The following is a 25,179-nucleotide window of genomic DNA, read 5'->3' on the forward strand; positions in this document are numbered from 1 at the left end:
AGGAATTCCAAACCTGCTCTTACCCTTCTTCCCTCGACACCGCCGCCGAAGGTGGCTCACCGAGTTCCAACAGCCTGTCAATATTGATGCACTCATCATGGAATCTGGAGATGGCAGCCCGGAAGACTTCCTGGACGTTCTAAATCAACGCCTCTCGGACGTTTCTTGGGCGAGCAATCAGGGTCTCGAAGCTATCCCGAAGAGATTGGAGGAATTCGAGAAGCAAGGTCTTACCGGTATCTGCCATCATGCTCTGGAGTCTTTGGGGACGAAAGCAGGAAAAAATGATATCTGGCGGGACGCCTACCGCACGACGGGTATCCTAGAGTACTCTCTTCAAAAAGTTAAATCCGGAACCACAGCCAGCCTAGCGAAGCAGCATTTGCGAGTTATTGGCAACTCTGTTGCTGACAATGACACGAATCGTTCAGTCGCTCTCGAAGCTTTGGAGAGTCTCATCAACTGCATTTGGGTAGAAGAGCTGACTATAACGGCCCTCGGCGCCATATTCAACCTCTGCTACGACTATCCTCCTGGAGAAAATCGAGCGGCTAAGTTGAGGCTTGACAATATCGTCGCCAACCACATTGCCTGCAACAGGATTCCTGAAAGCGGCATCGACACTGCAGGGGAGCTCATCGCCTTGACTTCGGAGTCACTGTCGGCTCCCGAGCTTGTTGACGACACCTCGTTATCCACACTCAGTCAGCTTTTAGATGCGATCTTGCCTCCCACAGCTTCTGTTGAAACTCATCCAGCTAGGTTACCCATCGATCAAATCCTTGAACTCTGTGCTCCCTACTTGTCGAACAACGACTTGTTGTTAAAATTGCCACCATCGGAAGCAGAAAGGTTGCTCAATATCCTTTGGGAAACCGAACCATTTGACCCAGCAGCCCAACGGGCCCTGTATCAGGCGCTTAACCACCCGCTCGACAAGCAGGATGAAGAGTCCTCCTTCAGAAGTACCCGGCTTCTAATCAATGGTATCTGCGCGATATCTGCAACGGAGGCTTTCAGCAGAACATATGACTTGCAAAGCGCATTCATGAAGAAAGTCACGTCTAAGGTGCTCTCACTATCCTTAGAAAAGGACTTAAGCTTACTAGCTCCATCGACTATCTGCGCGTGTACAATTCTGGGCAACCTAGCCATCTCAGACGCCGTCTGCATTGAAATGGTCAATATGGACTTGCATCGGCCACCGATCAGGATCCTATCAACAAGCCAGGAATCTGCACTTCTCCACGTGACCGCAGGTCTCTTACGACATCTTACTTTCCCTAGACACAATCGCGAGCGCCTTGGAAATGCAGGACTCATCAATTCTTCCTGCCGCCTGCTCCTCAATCCCTCGCCCGCTGTCCGCGGCGAAGGAGCTGCTATACTCTGTAAAATGGTCGACGATGATGCTAGACACACCCAGCAGTACATTATAGAGATCGTTCAGGACGCGGTCCTAACTACGCCGACCGATCCGCCGCATCAACCAACAATACTGGAGTTCATGACCAATCAGTCGCTGGCACCGTCTGGTCCATTGCCGAGCACGAGCATGAAATCCGTCAACGTGGAGGTCGGAAAGGCTATAGTCGCGATGCTGAAGTGTCTCATCAACACACAGACGCTGGATTTGGGGCTTCTTCACCGCATGTACCAGACGCCTCTCCTAGCCGAGCCTCTCAAACGGCTTGCACGGCAACAGATCTTCGCGGAAGCCAGGTCGGAGGCTATATTTGGGCTTGGGCTAATGCTATTGTCTGCGGAAGGGGCAGCTTCTTTCTTAGCCGGCGAGCATGACAATGTGGCCTTGGTGGATTCCCTGAGGAGTCTATTTGCAGCTGAAAGTGGAGGAAATGAAACGGCTGGGGTGCAATTGCAGCGTGACCGGAAGAACGTTCTGGTTGTCATCAGCGGGCTTTGGAAGCACGGAGCTGATATTATGGATACGCCGTTGAAGAAGAGGGTTGAGGCTCTGCATTCGGAACTGGCGCCCTTCATGGCATCGAATGAGCAGTCAGTGGCTGAATGAGGCAGACTTGCATTACTGGATTCTGGACCATTATTTCTCATGACAGTGTCTGTGGTGCTTCAAACGTCTACCCAAGTTCTGAACAGGTTATAGAATAAGAGCCTCGGCATGTTCAAGTGTAATGTGGATATCTGATTTAATTGAGATTGTCTGATGCTCGGCGACGTGCTCTTGAAAACTGGACATGATGTTGGCTCGACGGAGATGGAAATCTGACCAGGACATAAGTTGTCAGGAAACCTTTAGACGGCAAACCAAGTCAAGCATAGAGTAACAAATACTAGTCCTTTGATTCGCGGCGCCGATTTGCGTGAATAGTGCGGCTAGCAGACCCTTGACAGAGGCAAAACCCGTCAGGTGAGGATGGCCTTTGACTTGTAATATCTGCCCTCTGATTGGCCGGGGCACCTAGGCCAAGAATAGTGAGCTCCAGGTGTGACGACGATAGATAGCTATAAAGGCAGCATTTTCTTACTGCGATACCTTCTCCAATACAATCACTCACTCGAACAATCCTCAAACAGCTTGATCAATCTCACCAAGTTCACTTTATCAACTACAACATTTGCCTATAAACCCCAACAACCCCACAACCTTCACCATGTCTGCTCCAACTGGCACTGTCCCGTCGACCTGCTGCGGCCGCTCTTCTGGAGATGGATGCGCTTGTGCGAAGGAGGCGACCTGCTCGTGCGGCAAGAAGTCTGCGCTGCACTGCGACTGCGAGAAGTCGTCTACTGAGAACACAGTCTCGGGCGCGAGATGCTCATGCAGTATGTTTTCCTCCTCATCTGACTCTGCCCACCTCGACTGCTTTTACCCCTCCGATTGTGTAACCAGTTCTGAAAATATGTCCTCTAGACCAACGCGCCCAAGGCGCATGCACCTGCGGCCGTGCCGGCGAAGAGAACAAAGGTGCCGCATCGAGTCTCGAGACCGACTTCACCACCAAGAAATAGGCCGAGATTGATGGCTCCGGGTCTGGGAGGGCAAAAGGTTCTTGATATCCCCACGGTTTATGGATGGATGGACGGACTGGACGGGGTGTTTAGGCGTCTTTGGGGGTTGCGACTGACGGACACCTCATGAGCGCTGTATATAAGAGAATGAACGATGACCCAGTCCCCTTATATTGCCTGTGGCTAGTTTTTAGCTGGGATGGTTGTGTACTTCTATCGCGGCTAGGCCTGGATCTCGGAATGGTGATGTGCGCATGCGGATATTTTGCGACGTAGTAATCTCATTAACTATCTGGAGAGCATTCTAGCTAAGACGAGGGACGCTTAGTGTACAAGTTCAGACGCGACGTCCTCCGCACTCCCACCCTTCACCTCCGCGCTTCCCCAGCGAAAAACCCCCCCACCCCCAATAGCATCCATCCTATGATGACAAAAATCCGGTAGCCATTGCCTCGGCCGGATGGGTTCGGAAGACCAAGAGCATGGAAAATGGACATGCCGCAAAAGCAAACGGCGGCGATGGTCGTCCTCCTGCCGCGCGGACCAACGTAAAGGCAGCTCCCAAAACAAGTGCCACCGCCAGCGATGCTGGCCCCAAGTCCCACAAGAGAAGTCTATCTGGGAGCATCCTTGGGAAGCTTCCACTGTTCCTACGCGCATCCACCGAGGACCTGCCTCCGATGCCACCGCCGAAGCGAGAGGACGACCCGTCCGACACGGAGAAGAATGACGAGGGCCCCAAGAAAACCTCAGCTATGGCGAATGCAATGCGGCAGAATAAAGGACGAAAGCGCAAGGGGTCATTGAGGAAGACGGCGATACTGGGGACGGGGAAGCTGCGTGAGCGCCGGAACTCGATTCTGGACCAGAAGAAGTCCCCCTCTAAGCACGTCGTCGACTCCGGCGGTGACATGAGCCCAACTTCGCCCGACGAGGAGACGACACCGCGCCGCTTCAGCTACGAGAACCCGTCGCACGCCTCTTCGTCAGACAGCGGCTGGATGCCGTTGCAGAAGCTCTCCCTCAGCACCGCCAGCACCGCCAGCACCGCCAGCACCGCCAGCACCGCCAGCACCGCCAGCACCGCCAGCACCGACAGCAACCTCTCCCAAGACGGCCACCCGACTCCCCGCGCACTCGCATCGCCCCTCACAAGCCCCGTCGGCCCATACGCATCTACCACAGACGACGACGAAGGCCTCTCCTTCTCGCGGCCTGCGCTCGCCGGAAACAACTCGTCCTACCTCGGCGTACAACTGCAGCCCCCCAACCAATCCTCCTCTCTCCAACGGCGCCGCTCCAACAAAGGCAGCCACGGATCCTCGCTCGCGATGGTACACACACCCTCCGCCATGGCGCTAGAAGAGGAATGGGACTACAGCGAGACGGAATGGTGGGGCTGGGTGGTGCTGGTCGTGACGTGGATCGTCTTCGTCGTAGGCATGGGATCGTGCCTTGGCGTGTGGAGCTGGGCGTGGGATGTTGGCGAGACGCCGTACGCGCCGCCGGAGCTGGAGGACGATCCGACATTGCCGATTGTGGGCTACTATCCTGCGTTGATGGTGCTGACCGCTGTAATGGCGTGGGTGTGGGTGGTTGTGGCTTGGGTGGGCATGAAGTATTTCAGACATGCGAAGGTTGTTGGAGATGATGGGTAGCCTAGTTGAGTCCTTCTGTCTCTTCAATTCAATCTTCGAACTACATATTTGGAGTATCCGGAATTATTGATATCATTCTCTCTGATCTCTGGGTTGGTCTACGCACACTATCCTGCCACCGTCACTAAGGTACCACCCCAACGCCCTGTCAGAAATCAGAGTTTCATGTGAATCCCTGGGTTTGTGCAATAAGTAGGACGTGCGGTGCGACATCGACCGTCATTCTTCGGTTCTATATCCTTCCTCAAACATCTAGATATCTCTTCCCAGCTCCTCACTGCGATTCACTAGCCCCATCGGACCTCGCTTCTCCAACATAACAACATCGCAACTGGTGCCCGAGTTTACCCGGCCGGACCTGAGCCCGAAAGTGAGATGTCAAAGGACCACGTGCTCTCGCGTAGCGACGCGTTCGAGCTTTTATCTACCTCACATCGACCGCCAACCTCCACAACCTTTCAACCCCCCACCGACCACCACATCTGTATTGACTGCCTGGCACGAACTCACAACATCCACCGGCCTCGTCTGAAGGCTTCCAAGCTTCCCATACCATTCGAGTAGCGCGCCGTCGCCGTAGCACTCGCCACCGCAGCTGTACGGCGGTGCTCAAAGACCTGCTGTCATCTTCAGCGGCGACGCTCGCACCTTCAGCCTTGCAGCGTCAACAACATCAAGCTTCCAAAGCGCGGCGCTGTATGACCCCTCTGCCAGCCTTCCCAGACCTATCACCACCGTACACGCCGAATCTCACACCCTCTCAAATACACCCCCACTACAAAAACATAGTCTAAAGGCTTACTATGGCGCGTGGTAAGCAGACCGCGCGATATCAGGTGGGAAGGCTCCCTAATAAGCCCGCTTGTACGCCGCGTCCGCATATCCAACCGACGCGTTCCACTCTAGTCGCCGGCACTCGACGCAACCCTGAACGTGAAGCCCGCGCGGACATGAGTTTCTTGTTCGACAGTGAGGATGATATCGCTGCCATTGACAACGAGCGCCCGAAGAAGAAGTAAGTACCAAATGACGCCTTCTAGTGTTCCATTCGCTAACACGTATAGGCGCCGTGTCGCCTGGAAGCCCAAGGGCAAGTTCCGCTTCCTTGACCTACCTGCTGAGCTCCGGAATTCGATCTACGAGTAGGTTTTCCTCACGCCGTAGAGCCCGAAATATCGTAGCTAACAACAATTCGCAGGCTCCTCCTAGTCAACCAACGCGACGATTCCCCCTTCCACGCCCTACGGCTTTTCATCAACCAGGAAGCCCGTGACTTCCGGAAGACCCGCCGCGAACGCGAGTCAATCAAACGTATCCACATGGGAGGCACAGCCATCATCCCGAAGCCTGTCAAGGTCAAACCGCTGGCGTATACCGCCATTCTGGCGACGAATAAGCAGATCAATAGGGAGGCGAAGCATGTCCTCTACTCCCGGAATATCTACGCCCTTACGCTCTCTCGCCACAACTGGGACCACATCCACCAACCCACCAACATCATCAAGCCTTCTGGCTGGGACTTCTCCGCCATGACCAATTTGCATCTTGAGCTTGTCCTATCCACTACCTTCGATGTCGACACGTTGGTGGATTGGATGGCGCTCTTTAGCGAGATGGCTTCGCTTAACCAACTCACCATCTCTCTCACCCGCGGCCCGAATCACTATGTTAACGAGGATGCCATGCAGAAGTGGGAGGACGTTCACTGGATGTTCAAAGCCTTTCTGCGCAGCTTTGTGCAGGCAATCCCGAAGAACGCGACGGTAGTGTGGGATCATAGTGAGCCGGCTGTTGGTGAGGGACGGCTCCGGGGGCAGGGGCATAGGCGCGTGAAGCCGAGTGTCGTGAAGGGAATGTGGGCGGAGATGAAACAGCTCCAGGGCTTGGAGCATGAGCTTCCGGAGGCGGTTGAAGAAGATACTAGTGAGGACACTGCGAGGGACAATGAGGTGGGAGCTTGAGGGGAAAGTCGGTGTTCGGATACACACGATGGGGCTATGATTTGCGCGGACTTTACCCCCGTTGCACTCTGTTTCCTCCTTCTGTTACCCCTTCCTGTATCGACCTTCTCTCCTGTTCCCCTGCGTGTCACTTCTACAGTATGTTTTCCTTTCTGTTCTATGCTTTGTTACTTTCCTGTTCGATTTTCCTCTCTTTCATCACAGAGCGGTCCCACCGACTGCTATAATGGAGCCTTTGTAGGTCGATGATGGGGTAGATTAGGTAAGGTTGTGGGTACTTCTATCATAGCGAGCGTGCCAACATTAGGTTGAGCTTTTGTAGCTATTAGACCAACTGGATTTCTTCTCTTCATAAATTGTCTTTGTGAGTGAAATCCCTGCTACTAATATGACTATCTGAAACTTCACATTCAGGGATGAAGTCCCTTGGTATCTTGAAGGACTTCTAAGATTGTCAACTCCACGAAAAATCTTATCTAGCTCCCGCTCAACTCCCACCCCTCAGCCATTGCATCTGCTCCCAGATTAAACAATACCCTTCACCTCTTTTTTTCCCCTTATATTCAAGGCGGTGTGGGAAGTCATTTAGCATACTCTAAGATCTTGAAATCGGATGCAATCGTTTAATCGATCTAGATAGCCTCCCGAAAAACCTTACACGACACCCATTTTCCACCATCCCCCAAATCCTACCCTCTCCATCCACCCCTGCACACTCACCCAGCCTACTGCGCTCCTCCCGACTCCACCTCCTCCCTCACAAAACCCTCATCCCTCAACTCCTTCCCATCAATCTTCACCGGCGTCGCCGCCGTCAAGATGAAGTAAACCCTCGCCGGCTTATCCGAGTAATTCGTCCATCCGTGAATCGTGCCTCTCTGCACACAGACATCTCCCGCCTTCATATCAATACGCACACCGTCATCGAGATGGCACGTAATCTCGCCCTCATGCAAGATCCCGAAATCAAGCGACTCAGTCCGATGGTAGATCTGCCCACCAGACCGCCACCACAGTTAGCCTAAGCCCTTCAAACTTTAAATATACATATCACGTGACTCATCCACTCTTTTACTTAAATGTGACTAAACGCACGCACCGTCTTCGTATTGGCCGGGAAATCCACGACTCTCAACACGACGCCCTTGTCGTTCGCTAGGCTTTTTGTCCGCGTCGTGATTGGGTCCTCCCACTCGTCGAGCGACGCGGGGAACTGGTGCGTTTCGTAGAGCACGGCGAAGTTGCATTTTAGCGGCGTGGGCTCGCACGGGACAGGGCTGTCGGCGACGACGATGGCGCGGCCGCGGCCGTTGTGGCCGGTGACGATGCGGCGGGGGGCGGGGAGGAGGGACATGATGAGATAGAGGGTCTTGGGTTGATGAGAAGTGGTTGGAGAGGAACGAGTTTGGATTGTTTTGAAGGGGAGAGGGGACAGTAACCTGGATGTCGAGGGAAGTTGCGATGATGAGGTCTTGGGGTTATAGTGGGAAGTTGCTGTGGAGACCTGAGGGTATTTGTATATTAGGTGTTGCTTTTGTCAACTATATCCCGAGTACGTCGGGTCCCCGCACTTTTGTGTGACCTGTCGCTTGCTACGCAAGTCCGGTGCCCGGATGTGCGGTGGCTTAAATATGTGCTTCTCTCATCTATTCTCTCGTAGTTTGACGTCTAGTATAAGTCATCTGTTGCTGATTCAGTGATCATGGGCTTCACAGTCACTATTCCCGAAGGCTCGTCCTTCACGTTGCACAACATCCCCTTCGGCGTGATCTCAACAGACGCAAACCCCGAACCCCATTGCGCGACTGCAATTGGCGACTACGCCCTCGATTTGCCGCTATACTTCCACTACAGAGCCTCAGACGACAAATACTTCGTCCCACTCGATTGCGACACCCTTCACGCCATCTTCAATCAGGTGATCCATTGATCTCCAATTGCATAAACCTACTCCATCAAGCTGACTCAACTCCACAGCCCTCTCTAAACACCTTCGCCGCCCTCCCATCAACCACCAGAACCGCCATCCGCGCCCACCTAATCGAAGCACTCCGGGATAGCGAGGTCCCAGAGTCATGTCTCATCTCCTTGCCCGAAGCTCGCATGCACCTCCCCATGCAAATCGGCGGCTACTCCGACTTCTTCTGCTCGCTTGAGCACTGCCAAAACGTAAGGCCCGCCCCACAACAACCCCTAGCCAGCTTCTCACCGGGCTCGATCAGTGCAGCCCCATGACCGGCGGCGTAGTAGCTCCCAACTTCTACCACGCCCCCTCGGTGTACAACGGCCGCGTCTCCAGCGTCATCCCCTCCCCTGCACCCGTCCGCCGGCCCAAAGGCGTCATGTACGACACAGGTAAAGGCAGCGGGAACCCCGTCTACGGGCCGTCGCAGAAGCTGGACTTCGAGCTCGAGATGGGCTACTTCGTATCCACGCCCATCGCGCACGGGGAGACGATGAGCATCGCCGACGCGCGCGAGCATATTTTCGGGTTCGTGCTGCTGAACGACTGGTCGAGCCGGGATATCCAGGCGTTTGAGATGAATCCGCTGGGGCCGTTTCACAGCAAAGGTATGTCTAGTCCGCGATATATAGCACTAGCGAGAGTTTGACAATGGAGTAGGCTTCGGGACATCGATCTCGCCGTGGGTGGTGACGCTGGATGCGCTGGAGCCGTTTGCGTGCGAGCCGAAGCATGATCATAGTGCGACGGAGTTTGAGCATCTGAAGTGGAAGGAGCGGGAGGTGGGGACTTTTGATGTTGAGCTTACGGCGGCGCTTGTGAGAGATCAGAAAAGGTATGAGGTTACGAAGAGTAATTTACGTTGGCTGTATTGGTCGCCGTATCAACAACTCGCTCACCACGCTTCTGCGGGCTGTGGTCTCGGGGCAGGGGATTTGCTGGGTTCGGGGACGATCTCAGGAGAGGTACGTTGCGCAACTATTCGTCGCGATTCGGGCTTCGGGCTAACCTGATGATTTCAGCGCGAGGGCGAGCTCGGCTGTCTCTTTGAGGCGACGCAGGGCGGAGAAAAACCGATCCAGTTCGAGGACGGAGCAAGCCTCGGGTACTTGGAGGACCATGACGAGGTGGTGTTGGAGGGGTGGTGTGGAAAAGGGGAGGACAGGATTGGGTTTGGTGAGTGTCGGGGGGTGCTTCTTCCTGCTAGTAAGTAGGGATATGGTAATAAACAGTGTCTTTTGGGACCGAGGCATGAATTCTCCGAACGCGAAGTACAGAGAAAATAGTAGCTATATTTGCAACGTGACGTTGGCAAGTTCGGCTTTCGCTATGATTTAAGCGCGAGTGGTCGATATATAGTGTATTGTTTCGAGGGGCCGCGGACACCGCATTGACAAGGGAACTCCGCGAACAGATCTCGCCTGGCACGATTAGTTAGTCGGTATATAAAACCCGAGTTCCTTCAAGAGTAAAAGTTATACCCAAAATTTCCTAGACTTCTTGTCCTCGGTTGCTGTCACGTGATCTTGAACACTTACTCCAACACCGCCAATATATCAAAATGGACAAAATGATTATCGAACGCGACGTTCCCATCCTCTCGGACGACACTACCTTACGCGCGGACATCTTCCGCCCCAAGGACTCCTTCCAGTACCCTGTAATCATGACTATGGGCCCCTACGGCAAAGGGAACGAATACAAGACCGGCTACGCCGCTCAATGGAAGTGGCTGACCACCACCCACCCCAACATCCTTCCCGGTTCCTCCCGTTCTTTCATGACCTGGGAGACCGTCGATCCAGAGACGTGGTTCCCTGGGGCTACGTCGTCATCCGTGTGGACTCCAGAGGTGCTGGGCGGTCGCCAGGGTATCTCGACGTCTTTTCGCCGCGGGAGGCGAAGGATTACTATAACGCGATTGAGTGGGCTGGGGTCCAGGAGTGGAGTAGCGGAAGGTTGGGTTGTGTGGGATTTCGTATTATGCCATTAATCAGTGGCAGGTGGCTGTATTGCAGTAAGTTATTCCACAGCTGAATCTCGTGTCTGCGCACCTGCGGAAATGGTGCTGATCAGGGTGATAGACCGCCTCATATCACGGCAATTGTCCCGTGGGAAGGCGCTGCCGATTTCTATCGCGATGTTGGGCGCCATGGAGGTATTTTTTCCAATGGATTCTTGGAAGCTTGGTATCCCGGACAGATTCAAATGATTCAACACGGGAATCAATCCGCTGTGCAAGACTCTTGGTTGAATGCCAGCGCGAGTGGAGCGGACCCAGATAAGCCTGAAACTGTGTTGACTCAAGAGCAACTGAAGGCCAATCGCCAAGACATGTCCAGAGCCATGCTGGACCATCCTCTGGATGACGAATTCTACCAGACCCGATCTTGGATTGGTCGAAATTAACGGTGCCATTTCTCAGCGCGACGAACTTGGCAGGATTCGGGTTGCATCCTCGTGGCAATTTTGAGGCTTTTATGCATGCTGCTTCGGAGCACAAGTGGCTTGAATGCCATCCGGGTCGGCATGAAGAGTGGTTCTATTTAGAGCAGGGTATTGATATCCAGAAAAGGTTCCTGGACTGCTTCTTGAAAGACTTGAAGAATGGGTGGATGGAGGAGGCGCCGGTCTCGCTTCGGCTTCGTCGGCCCTTCGAGGATAATGAGTTTGAGTTGCGGAGGGAAGAAGCGTGGCCGCTGTCATCGACTCAGTGGACTGAAACGTATCTCTCGGCAGCTGGAGATGCGACCACGCTCTCATGGAATGAACCAGGCACAGCATCGTCAGTGTCTTCTGATGCGCTAGGAAAACCACTCACCTTCCTCTCCCCTCCCCTAGAGTCTGAAACCGAGATCACAGGACCTTTAGCAGCGAAACTCTTCACCTCATCATCAACAGCAGACATGGATCTCTTCGTAACTCTGCAAGCCTTCTCTCCGGAAGGAAAAGAAGCCGACTTTCAAGGCACCGTCGGTCCGCACACACCGCTCGCTCAGAGCTGGCTATGGGCCTCGCACCGCAAGCTCGATCCGGCAAAAAGCCTTCCCTATCGACCATACCATAGCCACGATGAGATTTCGCCCGTGAAACTGAACGAAGTCTATGAACTAAACGTCGAAATCTGGCCTACGAGCATCATTCTTCCTGCGGGTTTCCGACTGGCGCTCCAAATCAGCGGGAAACCCTTCGAGCGGGAGGTGCCAGGCAAACATGAGGTGTGGGTTGCGAAAGGGTCGGGACCCTGGCTGCATACAAATGTTGAGGATAGACCAGAGAGTATCTTCGGGGGACGGAGGACAGTGCACACGGGGGGGGAGTACGCGATCCAGTTTGCTTATACCTATCATTCCGTCGCAGCGATAGGGGACGTGACCCCGTTTGGTCTTAGAATCGAAGAAATATACCAATTCTAAAGCGTGACTTGTTCTATTTATGTCAGGTATTATTCTATGAAAGGGTTTTCTAGAGGCCCTCACGCGGAAAGGCCTCGTTGCATAGCTAATTGACGTAAGGAAACCAAGACGGCAAATAACATAAGGGCATTGACAAGTACACGAGGATGGAAAATACGTAGAAGGATAATACTAGGCCCAGGCAAGGCGTCTGTTTCGAAGCGGATATAAAAATAGGGTTGTCTGGTGGGTCGTTCAAAGATGTGCAGAGGCAGCCAAATGTCGAGTGCTTGTAAGTCATTGGTATGTGACTACATGGAAGCCATTCCGAGAGCCGTTTGCCTCGAATATGTCGTACGACTGCTATGATGAAGTGAAATGGAGGATGACGAGAGTTGGAATGTTCTCAAGCTAGCGGGGTTTCTTCGGACCTTCCAAATGTGAACATCTGAAGCTCTTCGTCCAACACCAACCTCACTACCCTCCCTAACATGGCTCCAACACCGACTCAATCCTCTCAATTGGTGAACCCTCTAGCAACTACAGCTCAACTGTCTTCCTCGGGGTCCCAACTCGATGGCGTTCCTGCCGACCTCGAAGACTCGATCCGCTTCGCTGGCGCAAGCCTCACTCAGGTAGCGGGTATGCTCCTCCGCCTGCCTCAAGAAATCATAGCACGGGCAATTATCCTCTTCACCCGCTTTTGGGTAGGCCCGGAGGGTGGCAGTCTCATAGAATATGGGACAGAGGTACGTCTGTGCTCCGCCTCACTAGATCATCTCTCACGTCTTTGACTCCCACAGATCGTCTCCGCAAGCAGTCTCTACCTCATAGCCAAGCTCTCCCCATACCCTAAGTCCCCGCGCCAGATCCTGACAACATACGCCTACCTCTCCTCGCTCCCCATGACCCTCCTCACCTCCTCACTTTTCTCATCCAAAGTGCCCGAGAGCCCCGACGCATACTACCTCTCCGAAGGGACCTATCTATCCCAACGCGTCACGCTTATGAAGACCGAGTCTCACATCCTCAGAGTGCTAGGCTTCGACACCCATGTCGCGCTGCCATACACCCTGTGCGTCAACTACCTCCAGACGCTGGACGTCTTCCAGCACCCACAGGCGTCTGCGCTTGCCAAACGGGCGTTTGCGCATCTCAACACATCATTGTTGAGCCCGCAGCTACTGTACCTCACGCATCAGCCGCCGGCGCTTGCGACTGCAGCCATATATCTCGCCGCGAGGGAGGTGGGCGTGAAGCTGCCGGATAATGAGTGGTGGGAGGTGTTTGATACGGATCGGGAAGAGTTGGGCTTCTTGGTAGTGGGGCTGTTGAGTACGGAGGCCTTTGTGAAAGGAGAAGAGGAGAGGTGGGGCGAAGGGAAGGGGAGGGGAAAGGCCCCGATGACTGTCGAGGCGGTGGAAGCGGAAGTTGAGAGAAGGAGAATTTTAGAAGGGGGTGGATGAAAAGGGCGGATTTCGCACTCAACGAGGAACCGAACCGCTTCCTGGGAGCGAGGGAGAAAGATGCGATTCTTTGCTCGCTCCCTCAGAGCCACGCGAGTGGTACAGCTTTCAAGGGAGTCCTAATCCGTCTCAATCATCACTGCCAGGCTCTCAACATAATTGACAAAACGTCTATGCACCGCATCGGATACACTACATACCTTCCTCCATTACGGTGAACAAAGACCCAAACAGGCCTCGCCGCTATACGCCCAGAATGGCGGAACTTGCAGCCCAAAACCGAGACGATGACGAAGACCAAGGCCACAGCGAGGCATCTAAAGAATCTTTTGAGAGTTCCGATGAGGATAGCTCGTGGACGTCGACTACAGATTCGGACCCTGAGGGCGTTCAGACTGCGCATGCTGATGACGAAGACCAAGATCACAGCGAGGTAGGTAAGGAATATTTTGGGGCTCCGACGAGGAAAGCTCATCGACGTCGACTACAGATTCGGGCCCTGAGGACGTTCAGACTGCGCATGCTGTCGCGCCGAACTACACACTTATTCCAACCTGTGCAGCCTCGAATGTTGCAAACACGGCGTTGGATATCGGTCCCAGCCCCGGCGCTTGCTGTTTTGATTGGTGGACTTGCTTCAGTGTTCTGACAACCCTCATAAGGCCGGCTTCCGCCCTCGGATGCTGCAGCGTTGTCTACATAACAGTCACCGAGACGTCTACCTGCGCTTCGCCGAAGTTTGACCTTCAAAACTATCCCAGTTTCCAGACACCGGGTGTTTGCACTTTGCCAGCCCTTCCACAGAATTAGGGAGTTTGATGCCGCTGTGTATACTTGCGCATTCATGTGCATTTGGGATTTTGTATGAGCGACATCAAGTAATCTATTAATTTTATGAAGGGGACATTTGAGCAGTCATGTGACGAGTCAGTCTTAGCGGGGAAACTCCACGTGTTCCGCGTTCCACGCCCCGCCCTCCTCCACCATCCCTATCGACTGCAGCCGCCATCCATCACTCTCCGCTTGCATAGCCTGTCATCATGTCGGCGAAGGGCCCTGCACTCCTTGCCTCAAACTTCCTACAAGCAAGACCAACTCGAAGCCCGTTCTCTGCGACTGCGGGAATCGTTCAAGACACAAGTTCATGGAAATCCATCAGCGTGACTCGTCAAGACACAAACCAGGCGTGACGGAGTCTCCACCCTCCACCGGAATGGTGACTGCTTTGACCCAGGCCGCGGCCGCTACCACGCCAAAGCATGAGGCGAAGCAGAAGCAGACCCGCGAGGCTGTTATCTACGTGTTAGGCCTGGGCATGACATCTATGAGTATCGAGGACCAGGCGCCTGATGGGACGGTAAGCTGGTATGGTATTTAAGGGAAAGAATGGGCATTAACAGTCTTCTAGGCTTTCCGACGGATCGAGGGCGGTGGTGTCTCGGTACCACCTAAAACTACAACCGCCAAGGGCAAAACTGCTGATGAAAAGCAAGCGGCACAGCCAGCGAAGAAAGAGAAGAAGAAGAAGAAGAAGAAGAAGAAGGACACTGGACGTGAGGTTGCGAGTGGCTCTCGTGGTGTTGCGGCATCTGCTGCTTGGTATGACCGGAGTCCGTCGAGCTATGATATGTTTGACGAAGATCAGAACTGGGGTCTGTGCGATAAGGACTGCGGTTGGTGCGGACACTGCATGGATGGGCTCGATATATGAAAGAGGTACAGTCACAGCGAGATGACGTTCTGGCGTAGGTGACTATCGGACTGTATCACAGGTGGTCCATCTGTCGTCCTACAATGACGCGGTGAAACTACAAATGCACTTGTGCGAGCGCGTCTTTCAAATCACTGACGGGGTGGAATACGATCACTTTGGAAGCTCGCAGACGAACTTCACAATAGTGTGGCTGACACAGCAGTCTTGTCCCTCACGGAATCTATATCGTAAGGAGAAAAGTCTTTACACCGAGGCTCGCCAGTGCCTGAAGTGTATCAGTGCGTTATCAAATATCCAGATGAGAAGTGAACGTCCAGACGGCGCAGATGCTTAGAAATTGGGAAGAAAGATCCAAATAATTATCCAGATGGAGAGTTTGCAGTGGGTGACGTAAGAGCTCCTTTGTCTTTTCCATGTCTCAAAAGTACCACATTGTTGCTTTGCCTCAGCCAGGACAGTGTTGTTCTTTGTAAGCACATTGTTTAGTCCCTGACCGCGATGCATATATACATCTGAATCAATCAGGTTGCAGACGCTTTGCCATTTGCACACACATCTGCAGAAAGATCACTCTCATATCATTTTGGAAACTCATCGTCTATCTCATAGACCACCAGACATGGGCAACACGTCATCACAAGAATCTAGGACCACACGACTCAGAAATCGCGTTCCTAATGGCAGGACAGCCTTTCGCGGGCTACATGTCCCTCTTCGACTAGATAGGCGTGAGGCTCCACAGGAACGCAGTTTCAAAGTCTTAGGAGTTGGGAATACTTACTGTCTTTTCATAGACCAGAATTACCCCGTGCTGAGGGCATCTCGACGACGACACCAACAGCGGCGGCTGGATGATGAGGAACACACGGGAGCACTGATGAGAACAGAGCGCCGCAGATCGAGATCACTACCTTCAACATCACCACGGAGTCTGGAAACTCCGCCAGACCTAACTCGTCATTTTCGGCAGCGGAGGTTGGAGCTTGATGAGCAGGTAAGAGTTCGGATGGAAGCTGATCGTGGGACTGATCGTGACCTCCTTGGGTCGGTGAGAGGGGCTGACTTTATGGCGCAGGAGATTGAGAGGTGGAGCAGCAGTTTCGCTGGAACGAGGAGAAGTTCTCGGAATGGGACTACTATCGGTAACCCCAATCCTGTTCCCCTTTCGGATCGATCAAATTCAGCTGCTAGGGCGGATCTGCAACCACCGAGGTGTCCAGACTGTAGAGTACCGTATACAGGTCCGGGCAGTGGTGAAACGGGCCCTGTCACTCGTGTCTGCGCAACATGCCAGAGGTTTGTCTCAAGGCCTGCGGCAGCCCTCGTGAGTCCTCATGCATCAATTCGAACCCCACGCAGAGAGCTGGCACCCTCAAGTCACACAGAGATGAGAAGTGGACGAGACCAGGAAAGTCGGCTGCTGAGAGGTACTTCAGCGCAAGTTCCATCCCGAACAGCTAATACTCGCCATAATACGCCTTCTCGTAGACAACAGTTAGAAGTTGTTCCTAGCCTGCAACACTTGCCAGTTCCAGCGCCCGTTTTCCGCCCTTCAGACGCATCATTACATGACACTGACGACTCAACTCCACCTCGGAGAAGCTTCCCGCGATCCCGTCCCACCCACAATCTAATGGGTTACCTCCAGCTAAGGACCAACGACCTTTGCAGTAGGACTAGGGACGTTCATACCGCGGTGAAAGGCTTTGAGAGCAGCGCTGTGGATATTCTACACGATTATGATTTTCTCCGGGATTCACCAGCCGGGGAAGAGCCCATCTCCTTGAGATCATCTCACCCAGTTGGCATATATCAAGCTCCGTTGACCGATGATAGTCCTCCCGACAATCCCCTCGCCGCCGCCCAGAACACTTTGTTGAAAGACCTCTATGCGAGTGAGGGTGGCGAGCTACTGAATAATAATAATGACGCGGAAAATAGCTCTGAGTCGGATTCAAGCTACAACTCTCGTTCTGATTTTGGGTTCCCTATCATTCAGTCGGTTGAGAAGATTGCTCGTGGAGCTATTCGAGCTGCTCAAGCTCTTGAGTTTGAGGTCGGAGAACAAGTCAATCAGGATGAAGCCAGGTCGACCGGAGAGCCACGAGTTGATCTTCCTCCTCCTCTAAGATTCGGTCAATCAGGCCAAGTTCTAGTCACCGAAAACGTTCGTCGAGAGGTCCCATTGGAAGAGGACGAAAGCATGGTATCAGAGAGCGAGGTGAGTCCAGACTATCGAATGAGTGCACTTGCGCGCCACTACTGCTCGGGATACTTCAGTGCGTCTTCGGGTTTTTGCTTTGACGTTGACGTCTCTTTGCGTTAGGCATCACCGCCTATAGTGTCTCAATAGCGCCTTGAGTCGACCATAAGTAGTTCACGGCCTCCTTAGTCCACATCAATACAATCCTTAGCTCTCTTCCAAATCCCGCAAAATACAGCAGCATGTCCCAAATGTCGAATTACGTCTCCAATGACTCAAGCGAGATTCCAGGGCTAAACGCTTCGCTGACATCTCTCGCAGAATACAAGCACAAGAGCAGCACGACCACCCCAACATACTCTGAGACGGCGAATCGGCTGTGTAAATTCAGGCCATCCGGTAATAGTCTACCGCACCTTCGATCTTGGGCCGCAACCCATGCGGGCTACGCGATCATGTGGTCGGGAACCGTGCGGAAGATGGGGATGGGATGGTTATCATCACTTTCATTCTTCCTGAACTCTATCCCAAAACGTGGAAGACCTGGGGAAGTAGCTAGACACATACCTCAACAATGCAGCTAAGTAGATTCACTATGAACAATACTCACCAACTTTCACCTCATGCCTTCACAATGCGACGCCCATTCCAACATATACGTCCTTCCGCTCTAGCATTCTCGATCATCCTGCTACGACGGTCATGCTTCTATCCGTGACGTGGCCACACCTAACCCAGAAGTCCTGACTACACGCATGCATCCGTGACACCACTAACACACAAACCCAACTGCATTTCAGACGATGCTCCTTCTCAGACTCGTGCTTGAGTATCTCCGCTTCTTTACCAAGATAGACAAGTTTAAATACCCCCCCGCCCCACCCACACCCGCGCACGCGGTATTGGCATCTGAGCAGGACTCGAGAAGTTGTAGGTTAACGAATGCGGATACGGTGTATACGTGCTCATGGAGGTAGGGGCGTTGGGGGTTGTGATGCGCTATGAGAAGTGACTCTGAGGATACTTAGATCATCATATAGAAGCTGTGATTCCCATTATGGGATTGATATAAAAATAGTAGAAGACTCCCTTTTAAGAGTTCGCTAGTCACGTTTTGAGGAGGTGATGGGGTTGTCGAACTTCTAATTAGCAAAGAAGAATGCATGATAAGGGCATCGTGTTGGCGACACACACTCTCCATGAGGAACAAGGTGCATGAAAAATGTTGACTACACATTCTCTAGTAGTGAAGAGAGCCATTCAAGAACGGAGTTGTGTGGCAATGAATGCGTTGGCAGTTTAGCGTGACAAATATTGCTAACATTTCGCCGGTAAAACCGTAGATCGGAGCATAAAGCTATTTCATCACCTCCGAAGAAAGCCTATCCCTCCACATTTTGCTTCTGAGGTGTCGAAAAGCTCGCAACATATCCGCCACCCATCCCCCATCCTGCGAGAGTACATACATTCCATATCAATGCAAGGTTCTTAACCGTTCACATCCGCTTGAACGCCAATTCACTTCAAAATATCTGATCGTTCAAAAAGCAAAGCCATGAAATTTTCATTAACATGCCTGCTAGTATCTATTTCGAAAAAAAAGCCGAAGTAGTACTCACATCACCTGAACCCCCATGCTCCACCCGGACTCCCCTGAATCGGCCACCCCAGATTCCGACCAATCTCTGCCGCCCTCGACGACCTAGGGCCTAGCCCAGACAGCGGGGGCCCATACCCCTCAAGCGGCTGCAGCTGCGGCTGCGCTTGTGGCTGCTGGTGCGCAGGTTCAGGTCGAAGCTGCTGCTGCCGGGCTGCATAGGCATGTAATTTGCTGGTGAGTGGAATGGCGTACTTGAAGGCTGGAGACACTATGCGCCAGAGCCCATTGAGTCTGGTGATAATGCATTTGGCTTTGATCTACTGGGGCCCGCCGTCGCATCATACTATTACCTAGGGTGGGGTTGAAAGGATCTGGGTGGCGGTACGGGCTCGGATAATGAGAGGAGTACATTGGTGCGCGATAATCGTGGGACTGGGTGGGGAAGGGGGTTTGTAGGGGGGTGGGGGACCCCATTTCTGGAGGGAAGCCGTGAGGAGCTGGGTGGAGGTGGGGGTTCAGAGTGTTAGGAGCACGGCCAGGCGCAGGGGCGATTTGGGGATTGAAGGAGGGAGGGCCGGAAAAGCCTGGCGGACCGTTTGAAGTGTAGATGGGAACGGGCATTTCTCACTGCTCAGTCTCTAGATGCGAGGTAGGCTTTCTGTTACTATTTCAGGGTTGGGATGAGGAGATGATGCTGCTAGACCAGAGAGAGAGATATATCAGTGAATAGTTTGGTAAAGGAATTTCTCATTAGTACTTATACAAGCAGGTTTGGGAATTGGGAAGAGGCTAATGAAATCCTCTCCAACGCATCTCCGGTTCGGAGAGTGCGTGGAGAATGTGAGTCTATCCAGAACCGGCTCTGTCTACGACAAGGATGTTGGGCGGCGGATGTGAAGATGTTGGACGGGAAATTATTGGATGCTATGAGTTGTAATGTGCTGGAGCTTTGGAAAAGCGGCCACGGACACGTGGTAGGGCGTTCGGTGCGCAGCAGGTGGTCTTTGGGGGACAGGTACCAGAGATGGAGATGTTGTCAATATGTGTGCTCGATCTGTCATGATATTAACATGGGCATGACATGTAAATGATCGCGTTTGGAAAGCGTATCACTATACTAAAACTGAGAGAAGACTAGCTTTGATATAGGAGAGAGACAGCCATATCACCACACATCACTGCCCGCACTAGCCGACCCTTGACCCTTGACCTCCTCAAGCCTTCGGTGCCTCTTCCAAATATATCGCGCCCTTCTTCTCTACAGCGAGCGTCCTCTCTACATCCTCCGCGCGCTGCTCAGCCGTCACTCTACCGAAGAGGATATCCATATCCTCCAGCTTGAGGCGGCGCGTTTCTTTGATAAAGAAGAACGCGAAGATGCCCATTGACATACAGAAGATACCGAACATGAGGAAAGTGCGCCAGCCGATGTGATTAACAGCTTCGGGGGTGATTTTCGTGATGACGAAGTTGAAGAGCCATTGAGTCGCAGCTAAGAGAGATGTTAGTATGCGTTGGAAGCAACGTGGAGGGAAATGGCAACTTACCACCCATGCCAACACCATACGCGCGCAGGCGCGTTGGGAAAATCTCCGACAGATACACCCATGGGACGGGGCCCCAGGATGCGGAGTATCCGATGACATAGAGATAGATCATAACGACCATGGCAATAGACGCAGACGAGACTGTGTCTGACTTCACAACCGGTGGATGCGTTGCCAAAACCGCACCGATGATGAACATCATAGTAGCCATCCACGCGGCGCCAGCCAGCAGACTTTTCCTCCGCCCGAAGCGGTCAATACCAAGAATCAGAAACAAGCCTGTCGTCACGACCTTTACAGTCCCGTACACACCAGTCGCAAACAGCGACGCAGACGACTTAGACACGCCCACCGTTTGGAAGATCTGCGGCGCATAGTATCCAATGCTATTCGTGCCGGAAAATTGCTGCCAGAACATGAGGCAAAATCCTGTGAGGAAGCGATAACGGTTGCCGGGAAGCAAACATTCTTTCCACGTGACGCCCTCGGTCGCGTTAAGCTCTTCTTCGATAGCGGCACGGATTTCAGCGAGTTCCTTGATGACTTCCTCGCTGCCGGGCTCTTCGCAGCGGATGTGGGCGAGCGAGGCGGCGGCCTCGTCGTGGCGGCCTTGCTTCATGAGCCAGCGGGGGGATTCTTTGAGGAAGAAGAGGCCGATGAGCATAAAACCGCCGGGGATGAGTTGGATGGCGACAGGAATGCGCCATTGGCGGGTGGAAACGGGGATGTGAAGGGAGACGCCATAATCGAGCCAGTAGCTGGGAGGTGTTAGTGTTTTCCAGTCGGTTGCTTCGCGAGGATGCAACATGTGAAGGAGGACAGAAAGTAAGGCAATTGTCTTACGCGAAGGTACTGCCAATGACCAAGAACTCTTGGAACAACCCGGCAATGCGTCCCCTCACATTCGGTGGACTGTTTTCGCTGACGAAAACAGGAGTAATGCTACTCATGCCACCGATTCCTAATCCAGCGATCACGCGCCCGGCATAGATCATACCGATCTCATGGTGAGCGGCGGTTTGGATGGAAGCGCCAACCAAAAAGATCAAAGCAAAGCCCATGAGGCTGTACCGACGTCCGAAGCGTTCGTTCAGGAATGCGGCAGCGATGGCACCGAAGAAGCAGCCGGCGGTGAGCAGCGACACGACGTTTGAGCTGACGGAGGCATTTTTGGCGCTGGCAAAACCAGACTTGTCAGTTGGGAGGCCGAAGTCTTGCTTGAATGCTTTGAGGGCGAGGACCGAGCCCATTACTCCGGTGTCATAGCCTGTGCATCATAGTCAGCGCGCTGAAGATGTTGGAAGCTGAGCATCTGGACTCGTTTCGTTTCGACATGTGTTCCAGAAACTGTGCTCCATACAGCGATGGGGGACGACATACCAAACAGCAGCGACCCCATATAGGCTACCGAGGTAAGCAGATAGACCCTGCGGTTCTTGAAGAATTGCGACGGCATGGTGGCGATGGTGTTGCTTCTCCACTCGAGATTGCAGAAGAACTGGCAGCAGGACCTCGTTGGCTTCCCCAGATGGAGCAATGCGGGAAGTTATAGATTCGTGCCGAGTTTGTGGAGTGAATCTGGGGCCATCCCCACAGTAAGGTGCCGTGAAGCTGGGGAAGGTGAAGGATTCTCGGTGAGTTTCTCCACGAATGGGAGTGCAGGGCGGCTAGCGTTCGGCGCGAAGGGTCGTCTGGATACTACATTGCTGTTCTTGGCAGCTTCGTTTTTCTGTTCTTCGCCGTGAGAGAAGGCGAAAGAGGTCGAATATGCCTGCGCGACCTTGGTAGGAGAAGCCTCAGTCGCGGAGCCTTGAGTGTTGGAGTCTCGGCGGCATTCTCCGCTTGCAATCTCGACGAGGGACGCTTGGCATCGTGAGCCTGCCCCTCCACCGCCACCTTTCCACCCCCGTCGCCATGTGCCGTGAATCGTGGGTGGAGGTGCGGGCGCGGTGAATGTGGTTGGCTGGTGAAGGACGTGCAGCTGTCAGGGGCGTGATGGTATCCGCCCAGGCGAGGCGCCTCGACCCTTTCATCCCTCCCATTTCCGACCACCGTCTCAATATCCACCACTCTGCGAGGCTGTCTCGATGCATGCAGAAGGTGGGGACTGAGAAGCGACGCCTTGAGGCCTGAGAGACTCTGCACTACACAGATTCGTTTTCCGAGCTATCACTGAGGGCTGCTTGACCGCCGCTGAAACGCTAATATCGCAGTAGACGTGGCTCTATCGGCCGTTTATCATGCATCCGAGCATTTGGCCCTGGAGCAGATCGTAGAGTTGCCCCAGCAGATGGAGTGATGATAGTGGGACACGGGTGGTGTGAGTGGTTCTTTTCCACATGCATGTTCCGTCTCTCCGAGCGGTCCTTGCTTCTCGTTCTTGGCGATATCTCTAATTGACATTCTTCGTGCTTGTTAAATCCGTTTGTATTATTTCTCAATCTTGAACATTTGTGGATAAGCATCATTGAGCCAGGGATTGTAGTTGTTTTGTAGCTGCTTCGCTGCTGGGTTGAGTTCGCGGCCATACTCCACCAAAATGCTCCGAAAACACCCCCATCGCCAACCCTTTGGTGTCATCTCTCTCCGCCAAGCCCCGGCTTCTTCCTACAGAGCGAGATCTTATCCGTGCTTGCATACCGATTTAACACCACCGTTTTGTTTAACGCCCTACCGGCCTCGCTTGGATGCCAGGTTGTCCCTGGCCGCGTTTCACGATAGATCGTGCCCAACCACCTGGTAAGCGACATGAACAGGGCCCGCTCCGACAACATCTATATTACCATTCCGCCTTGGCGCTCACCGAAATGCCTCCAGCGGCATTTCTGCGACGCCTTTGGATGATTCTGGGCCTCGGCGTGAATCTCCGTGGTCCAGCCGCTTCATGCACTTGCCCATCTCATCCTGCCGCCCCACCACCTATCCCCTGCTCTAACGGACTCTAGCTTGACCATGTCTCCGCGCTTAGGCGTAATATGGGCGATTCCATACTTCGATCGAGTATAAGAGCCATGCTGCATCCTTCCGACAGAGACCACACGCTTGAAGCAGAGTCCTTTCCACGTTCATTCATTCCTTTCGTGTCTATACAATCTTTTTCCTTCTTTCACACACTCATTACACTCGTTACAGCATCTTCATCATGAAGTCCTTCACTCTTTTAGCTCTGGCAGCTGCAGCTCGTCTCGCCCAGGCCCATAGCACCGTCTACGCCATTTGGGTTAACGACGTCGACCAAGGCCTTGGAAACAGCGCTTCTGGATATATCCGCTCCCCATCGAACAACGACCCCGTGAAGGATGTCACGTCTTCGGATATGACCTGCAACGTCAACAATGTTGCGACCGCGAAGACCATCTCAGTTGTGGGTGGAGATAAGGTACATTCCACTTTCCTTGACTTTAACACATGCACTAATTTGTGCAGATCACCTTCGAATGGCATCACAACGACCGCACCGCGTCCGACGACATCATCGCCTCTTCCCATCTCGGTCCCGTCATGACCTACATTGCACCTACATCCTCCAACGGCGCCGGAGACGTGTGGATCAAGCTCGCTGAAGATGGATACGATGGCGAATGGGCCGTCAGCCGTCTCATCGCTAACAAGGGCAAGCACAGCATCACCCTTCCTGATCTTGCCGCGGGCACATACCTCTTGAGGCCTGAGATCATTGCCCTTCATGAAGCCGAAAACGTCGGTGGTGCCCAGTTCTACATGGAGTGTGTCCAGATCAAGGTCACCAGCGCTGGCACAAAGGTAAGATAATCCCCTACTTGTAGATTCCCAGAAGCCAAAAACCTCACATCCAACAGACCCTCCCCGCCGGCGTCGCCATCCCAGGTACCTACTCTGCCTCCGACCCTGGCATTCTCTTCAACCTCTACAATGGCTTCACCTCCTATCCTATTCCCGGTCCCAAGGTCTGGGATGGTGCCAGCGGTACCGTTGCTACCAGTGCTGTCGCAAGTGCCTCCAAGGTTGTATCCACGTCTGCCCCAGCCACATCAGCAGCGGTGGTCTCGTCTGCAATGGTCGTCTCCGCCCCCGCTGCTTCCACCCCGGCCGCTGTCTCGACCTTCACTAAAGCTGCCACTTCTGCACCTGCATCTACCTTTGCTGCTCCTACCACCCTCGTTACAGCCGTTAAGCCTACCAAGGCCGCCACCTCTACTTCCGCGGTCGCCACCGCTACGCCTACGGGCCCCGTAGCGAAGTACTACCAGTGCGGTGGAATTAATTATACTGGCGCTACCACTTGTGTTGCGGGAACGACCTGCAAGCACTGGAACCCGTACTACTACCAGTGTGTGTAGATAATTTCGTCTGCAAATGCGCCTGAAAATTAGGATTATAGGAGTGGGAGTCGAGCGATGTGGTGCGATTTGGTTTAGGTCTTCAGGTTATGTTTTCACGCCAGTAAAAACGCGATGTTTGCGATTCTTGGTGGCGAAAATCTGAGTTCTGCCTGTGGTAGAGCTGTCTTATCTTCTTGTATATATACTAGAGCTTTCGTCCAAATTCACTTCTTTGAGTTGAGACAGTCCTTGTCCATGCCCATGGTTTTTTCTTTTCGTGATTTCATAATTCTAAGGCTCGTTCTTTCTAAGGCTATAGCCTACAGTCGATGTTTTTAGACAGGTTTCGGCGATTCTTTTCTGCTGGTGGATCCGAGTGG

At 53.2% G+C, this 25,179-nt stretch overlaps 15 protein-coding genes across 15 annotated transcripts; 11 read left to right on the forward strand and 4 right to left on the reverse strand.

Annotated features, from left to right (window-relative positions):
- The first annotated feature begins 20 nt into the window (after positions 1-20).
- On the forward strand, positions 21-2,316 carry BDZ99DRAFT_437434 (uncharacterized protein). Its single transcript, XM_033717583.1, has one exon. The coding sequence runs from the start codon at positions 98-100 to the stop codon at positions 2,030-2,032; it is 1,935 nt and encodes a 644-aa protein (XP_033581441.1). The 5' UTR covers positions 21-97; the 3' UTR covers positions 2,033-2,316.
- Positions 2,317-2,633: 317 nt separating this feature from the next.
- On the forward strand, positions 2,634-2,991 carry BDZ99DRAFT_486296 (copper resistance protein; the record flags this gene model as incomplete). Its single annotated transcript, XM_033722765.1, has 2 exons — positions 2,634-2,805; positions 2,894-2,991. 2 exons carry the CDS (start codon positions 2,634-2,636, stop codon positions 2,989-2,991), a joined length of 270 nt encoding a protein of 89 aa, XP_033581442.1.
- Positions 2,992-3,375: 384 nt separating this feature from the next.
- On the forward strand, positions 3,376-4,649 carry BDZ99DRAFT_437441 (uncharacterized protein; the record flags this gene model as incomplete). Its single annotated transcript, XM_033717584.1, has 2 exons — positions 3,376-3,997; positions 4,046-4,649. The coding sequence occupies exons 1-2, from the start codon at positions 3,474-3,476 to the stop codon at positions 4,647-4,649; spliced, it is 1,128 nt and encodes a 375-aa protein (XP_033581443.1). The 5' UTR covers positions 3,376-3,473.
- Positions 4,650-5,398: 749 nt separating this feature from the next.
- On the forward strand, positions 5,399-6,950 carry BDZ99DRAFT_460131 (uncharacterized protein). The gene is made up of 3 exons (XM_033719320.1): positions 5,399-5,664; positions 5,714-5,791; positions 5,848-6,950. The coding sequence occupies exons 1-3, from the start codon at positions 5,453-5,455 to the stop codon at positions 6,608-6,610; spliced, it is 1,053 nt and encodes a 350-aa protein (XP_033581444.1). The 5' UTR covers positions 5,399-5,452; the 3' UTR covers positions 6,611-6,950.
- A 9-nt stretch (positions 6,951-6,959) lies between these two features.
- Positions 6,960-8,138, reverse strand: BDZ99DRAFT_238388 (uncharacterized protein). The gene is made up of 2 exons (XM_033713585.1): positions 7,710-8,138; positions 6,960-7,602 (listed from the first exon to the last, which is right to left on the reverse strand). Exons 1-2 carry the CDS (start codon positions 7,962-7,964, stop codon positions 7,336-7,338), a joined length of 522 nt encoding a protein of 173 aa, XP_033581445.1. The 5' UTR covers positions 7,965-8,138; the 3' UTR covers positions 6,960-7,335.
- Positions 8,139-8,312: 174 nt separating this feature from the next.
- BDZ99DRAFT_473537 (fumarylacetoacetate hydrolase) lies at positions 8,313-9,787 on the forward strand (the record flags this gene model as incomplete). Its single annotated transcript, XM_033721835.1, has 5 exons — positions 8,313-8,528; positions 8,588-8,779; positions 8,812-9,181; positions 9,234-9,538; positions 9,596-9,787. 5 exons carry the CDS (start codon positions 8,313-8,315, stop codon positions 9,785-9,787), a joined length of 1,275 nt encoding a protein of 424 aa, XP_033581446.1.
- A 347-nt stretch (positions 9,788-10,134) lies between these two features.
- On the forward strand, positions 10,135-11,989 carry BDZ99DRAFT_473538 (uncharacterized protein; the record flags this gene model as incomplete). Its single annotated transcript, XM_033721836.1, has 2 exons — positions 10,135-10,444; positions 10,956-11,989. 2 exons carry the CDS (start codon positions 10,135-10,137, stop codon positions 11,987-11,989), a joined length of 1,344 nt encoding a protein of 447 aa, XP_033581447.1.
- Positions 11,990-11,994: 5 nt separating this feature from the next.
- Positions 11,995-12,326, reverse strand: BDZ99DRAFT_460135 (uncharacterized protein). The gene has a single exon (XM_033719321.1). The coding sequence runs from the start codon at positions 12,267-12,269 to the stop codon at positions 12,075-12,077; it is 195 nt and encodes a 64-aa protein (XP_033581448.1). The 5' UTR covers positions 12,270-12,326; the 3' UTR covers positions 11,995-12,074.
- Positions 12,327-12,459: 133 nt separating this feature from the next.
- On the forward strand, positions 12,460-13,434 carry BDZ99DRAFT_486300 (uncharacterized protein; the record flags this gene model as incomplete). Its single annotated transcript, XM_033722766.1, has 2 exons — positions 12,460-12,717; positions 12,772-13,434. 2 exons carry the CDS (start codon positions 12,460-12,462, stop codon positions 13,432-13,434), a joined length of 921 nt encoding a protein of 306 aa, XP_033581449.1.
- Positions 13,435-13,690: 256 nt separating this feature from the next.
- BDZ99DRAFT_517073 (uncharacterized protein) lies at positions 13,691-14,244 on the forward strand (the record flags this gene model as incomplete). The annotated part of the gene is made up of 2 exons (XM_033725132.1): positions 13,691-13,871; positions 13,925-14,244. The coding sequence occupies 2 exons, from the start codon at positions 13,691-13,693 to the stop codon at positions 14,242-14,244; spliced, it is 501 nt and encodes a 166-aa protein (XP_033581450.1).
- Positions 14,245-14,578: 334 nt separating this feature from the next.
- Positions 14,579-15,145, forward strand: BDZ99DRAFT_517074 (uncharacterized protein; the record flags this gene model as incomplete). Its single annotated transcript, XM_033725133.1, has 2 exons — positions 14,579-14,791; positions 14,843-15,145. 2 exons carry the CDS (start codon positions 14,579-14,581, stop codon positions 15,143-15,145), a joined length of 516 nt encoding a protein of 171 aa, XP_033581451.1.
- A 311-nt stretch (positions 15,146-15,456) lies between these two features.
- On the forward strand, positions 15,457-17,962 carry BDZ99DRAFT_238489 (uncharacterized protein). Its single transcript, XM_033713586.1, has 3 exons — positions 15,457-15,876; positions 15,943-16,142; positions 16,224-17,962. The coding sequence occupies exons 1-3, from the start codon at positions 15,768-15,770 to the stop codon at positions 17,472-17,474; spliced, it is 1,560 nt and encodes a 519-aa protein (XP_033581452.1). The 5' UTR covers positions 15,457-15,767; the 3' UTR covers positions 17,475-17,962.
- A 1,009-nt stretch (positions 17,963-18,971) lies between these two features.
- Positions 18,972-19,572, reverse strand: BDZ99DRAFT_473541 (uncharacterized protein; the record flags this gene model as incomplete). The annotated part of the gene is made up of 2 exons (XM_033721837.1): positions 18,972-19,162; positions 19,302-19,572. The coding sequence occupies 2 exons, from the start codon at positions 19,570-19,572 to the stop codon at positions 18,972-18,974; spliced, it is 462 nt and encodes a 153-aa protein (XP_033581453.1).
- Positions 19,573-19,969: 397 nt separating this feature from the next.
- BDZ99DRAFT_411037 (quinate permease) lies at positions 19,970-22,258 on the reverse strand. The gene is made up of 4 exons (XM_033716608.1): positions 21,879-22,258; positions 21,342-21,765; positions 20,499-21,256; positions 19,970-20,443 (listed from the first exon to the last, which is right to left on the reverse strand). The coding sequence occupies exons 1-4, from the start codon at positions 21,952-21,954 to the stop codon at positions 20,166-20,168; spliced, it is 1,536 nt and encodes a 511-aa protein (XP_033581454.1). The 5' UTR covers positions 21,955-22,258; the 3' UTR covers positions 19,970-20,165.
- Positions 22,259-23,529: 1,271 nt separating this feature from the next.
- Positions 23,530-25,044, forward strand: BDZ99DRAFT_460140 (uncharacterized protein). The gene is made up of 3 exons (XM_033719322.1): positions 23,530-23,877; positions 23,925-24,260; positions 24,317-25,044. Exons 1-3 carry the CDS (start codon positions 23,641-23,643, stop codon positions 24,815-24,817), a joined length of 1,074 nt encoding a protein of 357 aa, XP_033581455.1. The 5' UTR covers positions 23,530-23,640; the 3' UTR covers positions 24,818-25,044.
- Positions 25,045-25,179: the final 135 nt, after the last annotated feature.

This window comes from Mytilinidion resinicola (genome assembly GCF_010093595.1).
Source record: "Mytilinidion resinicola strain CBS 304.34 unplaced genomic scaffold BDZ99scaffold_4, whole genome shotgun sequence".
NCBI lineage: Eukaryota > Fungi > Ascomycota > Dothideomycetes > Mytilinidiales > Mytilinidiaceae > Mytilinidion > Mytilinidion resinicola.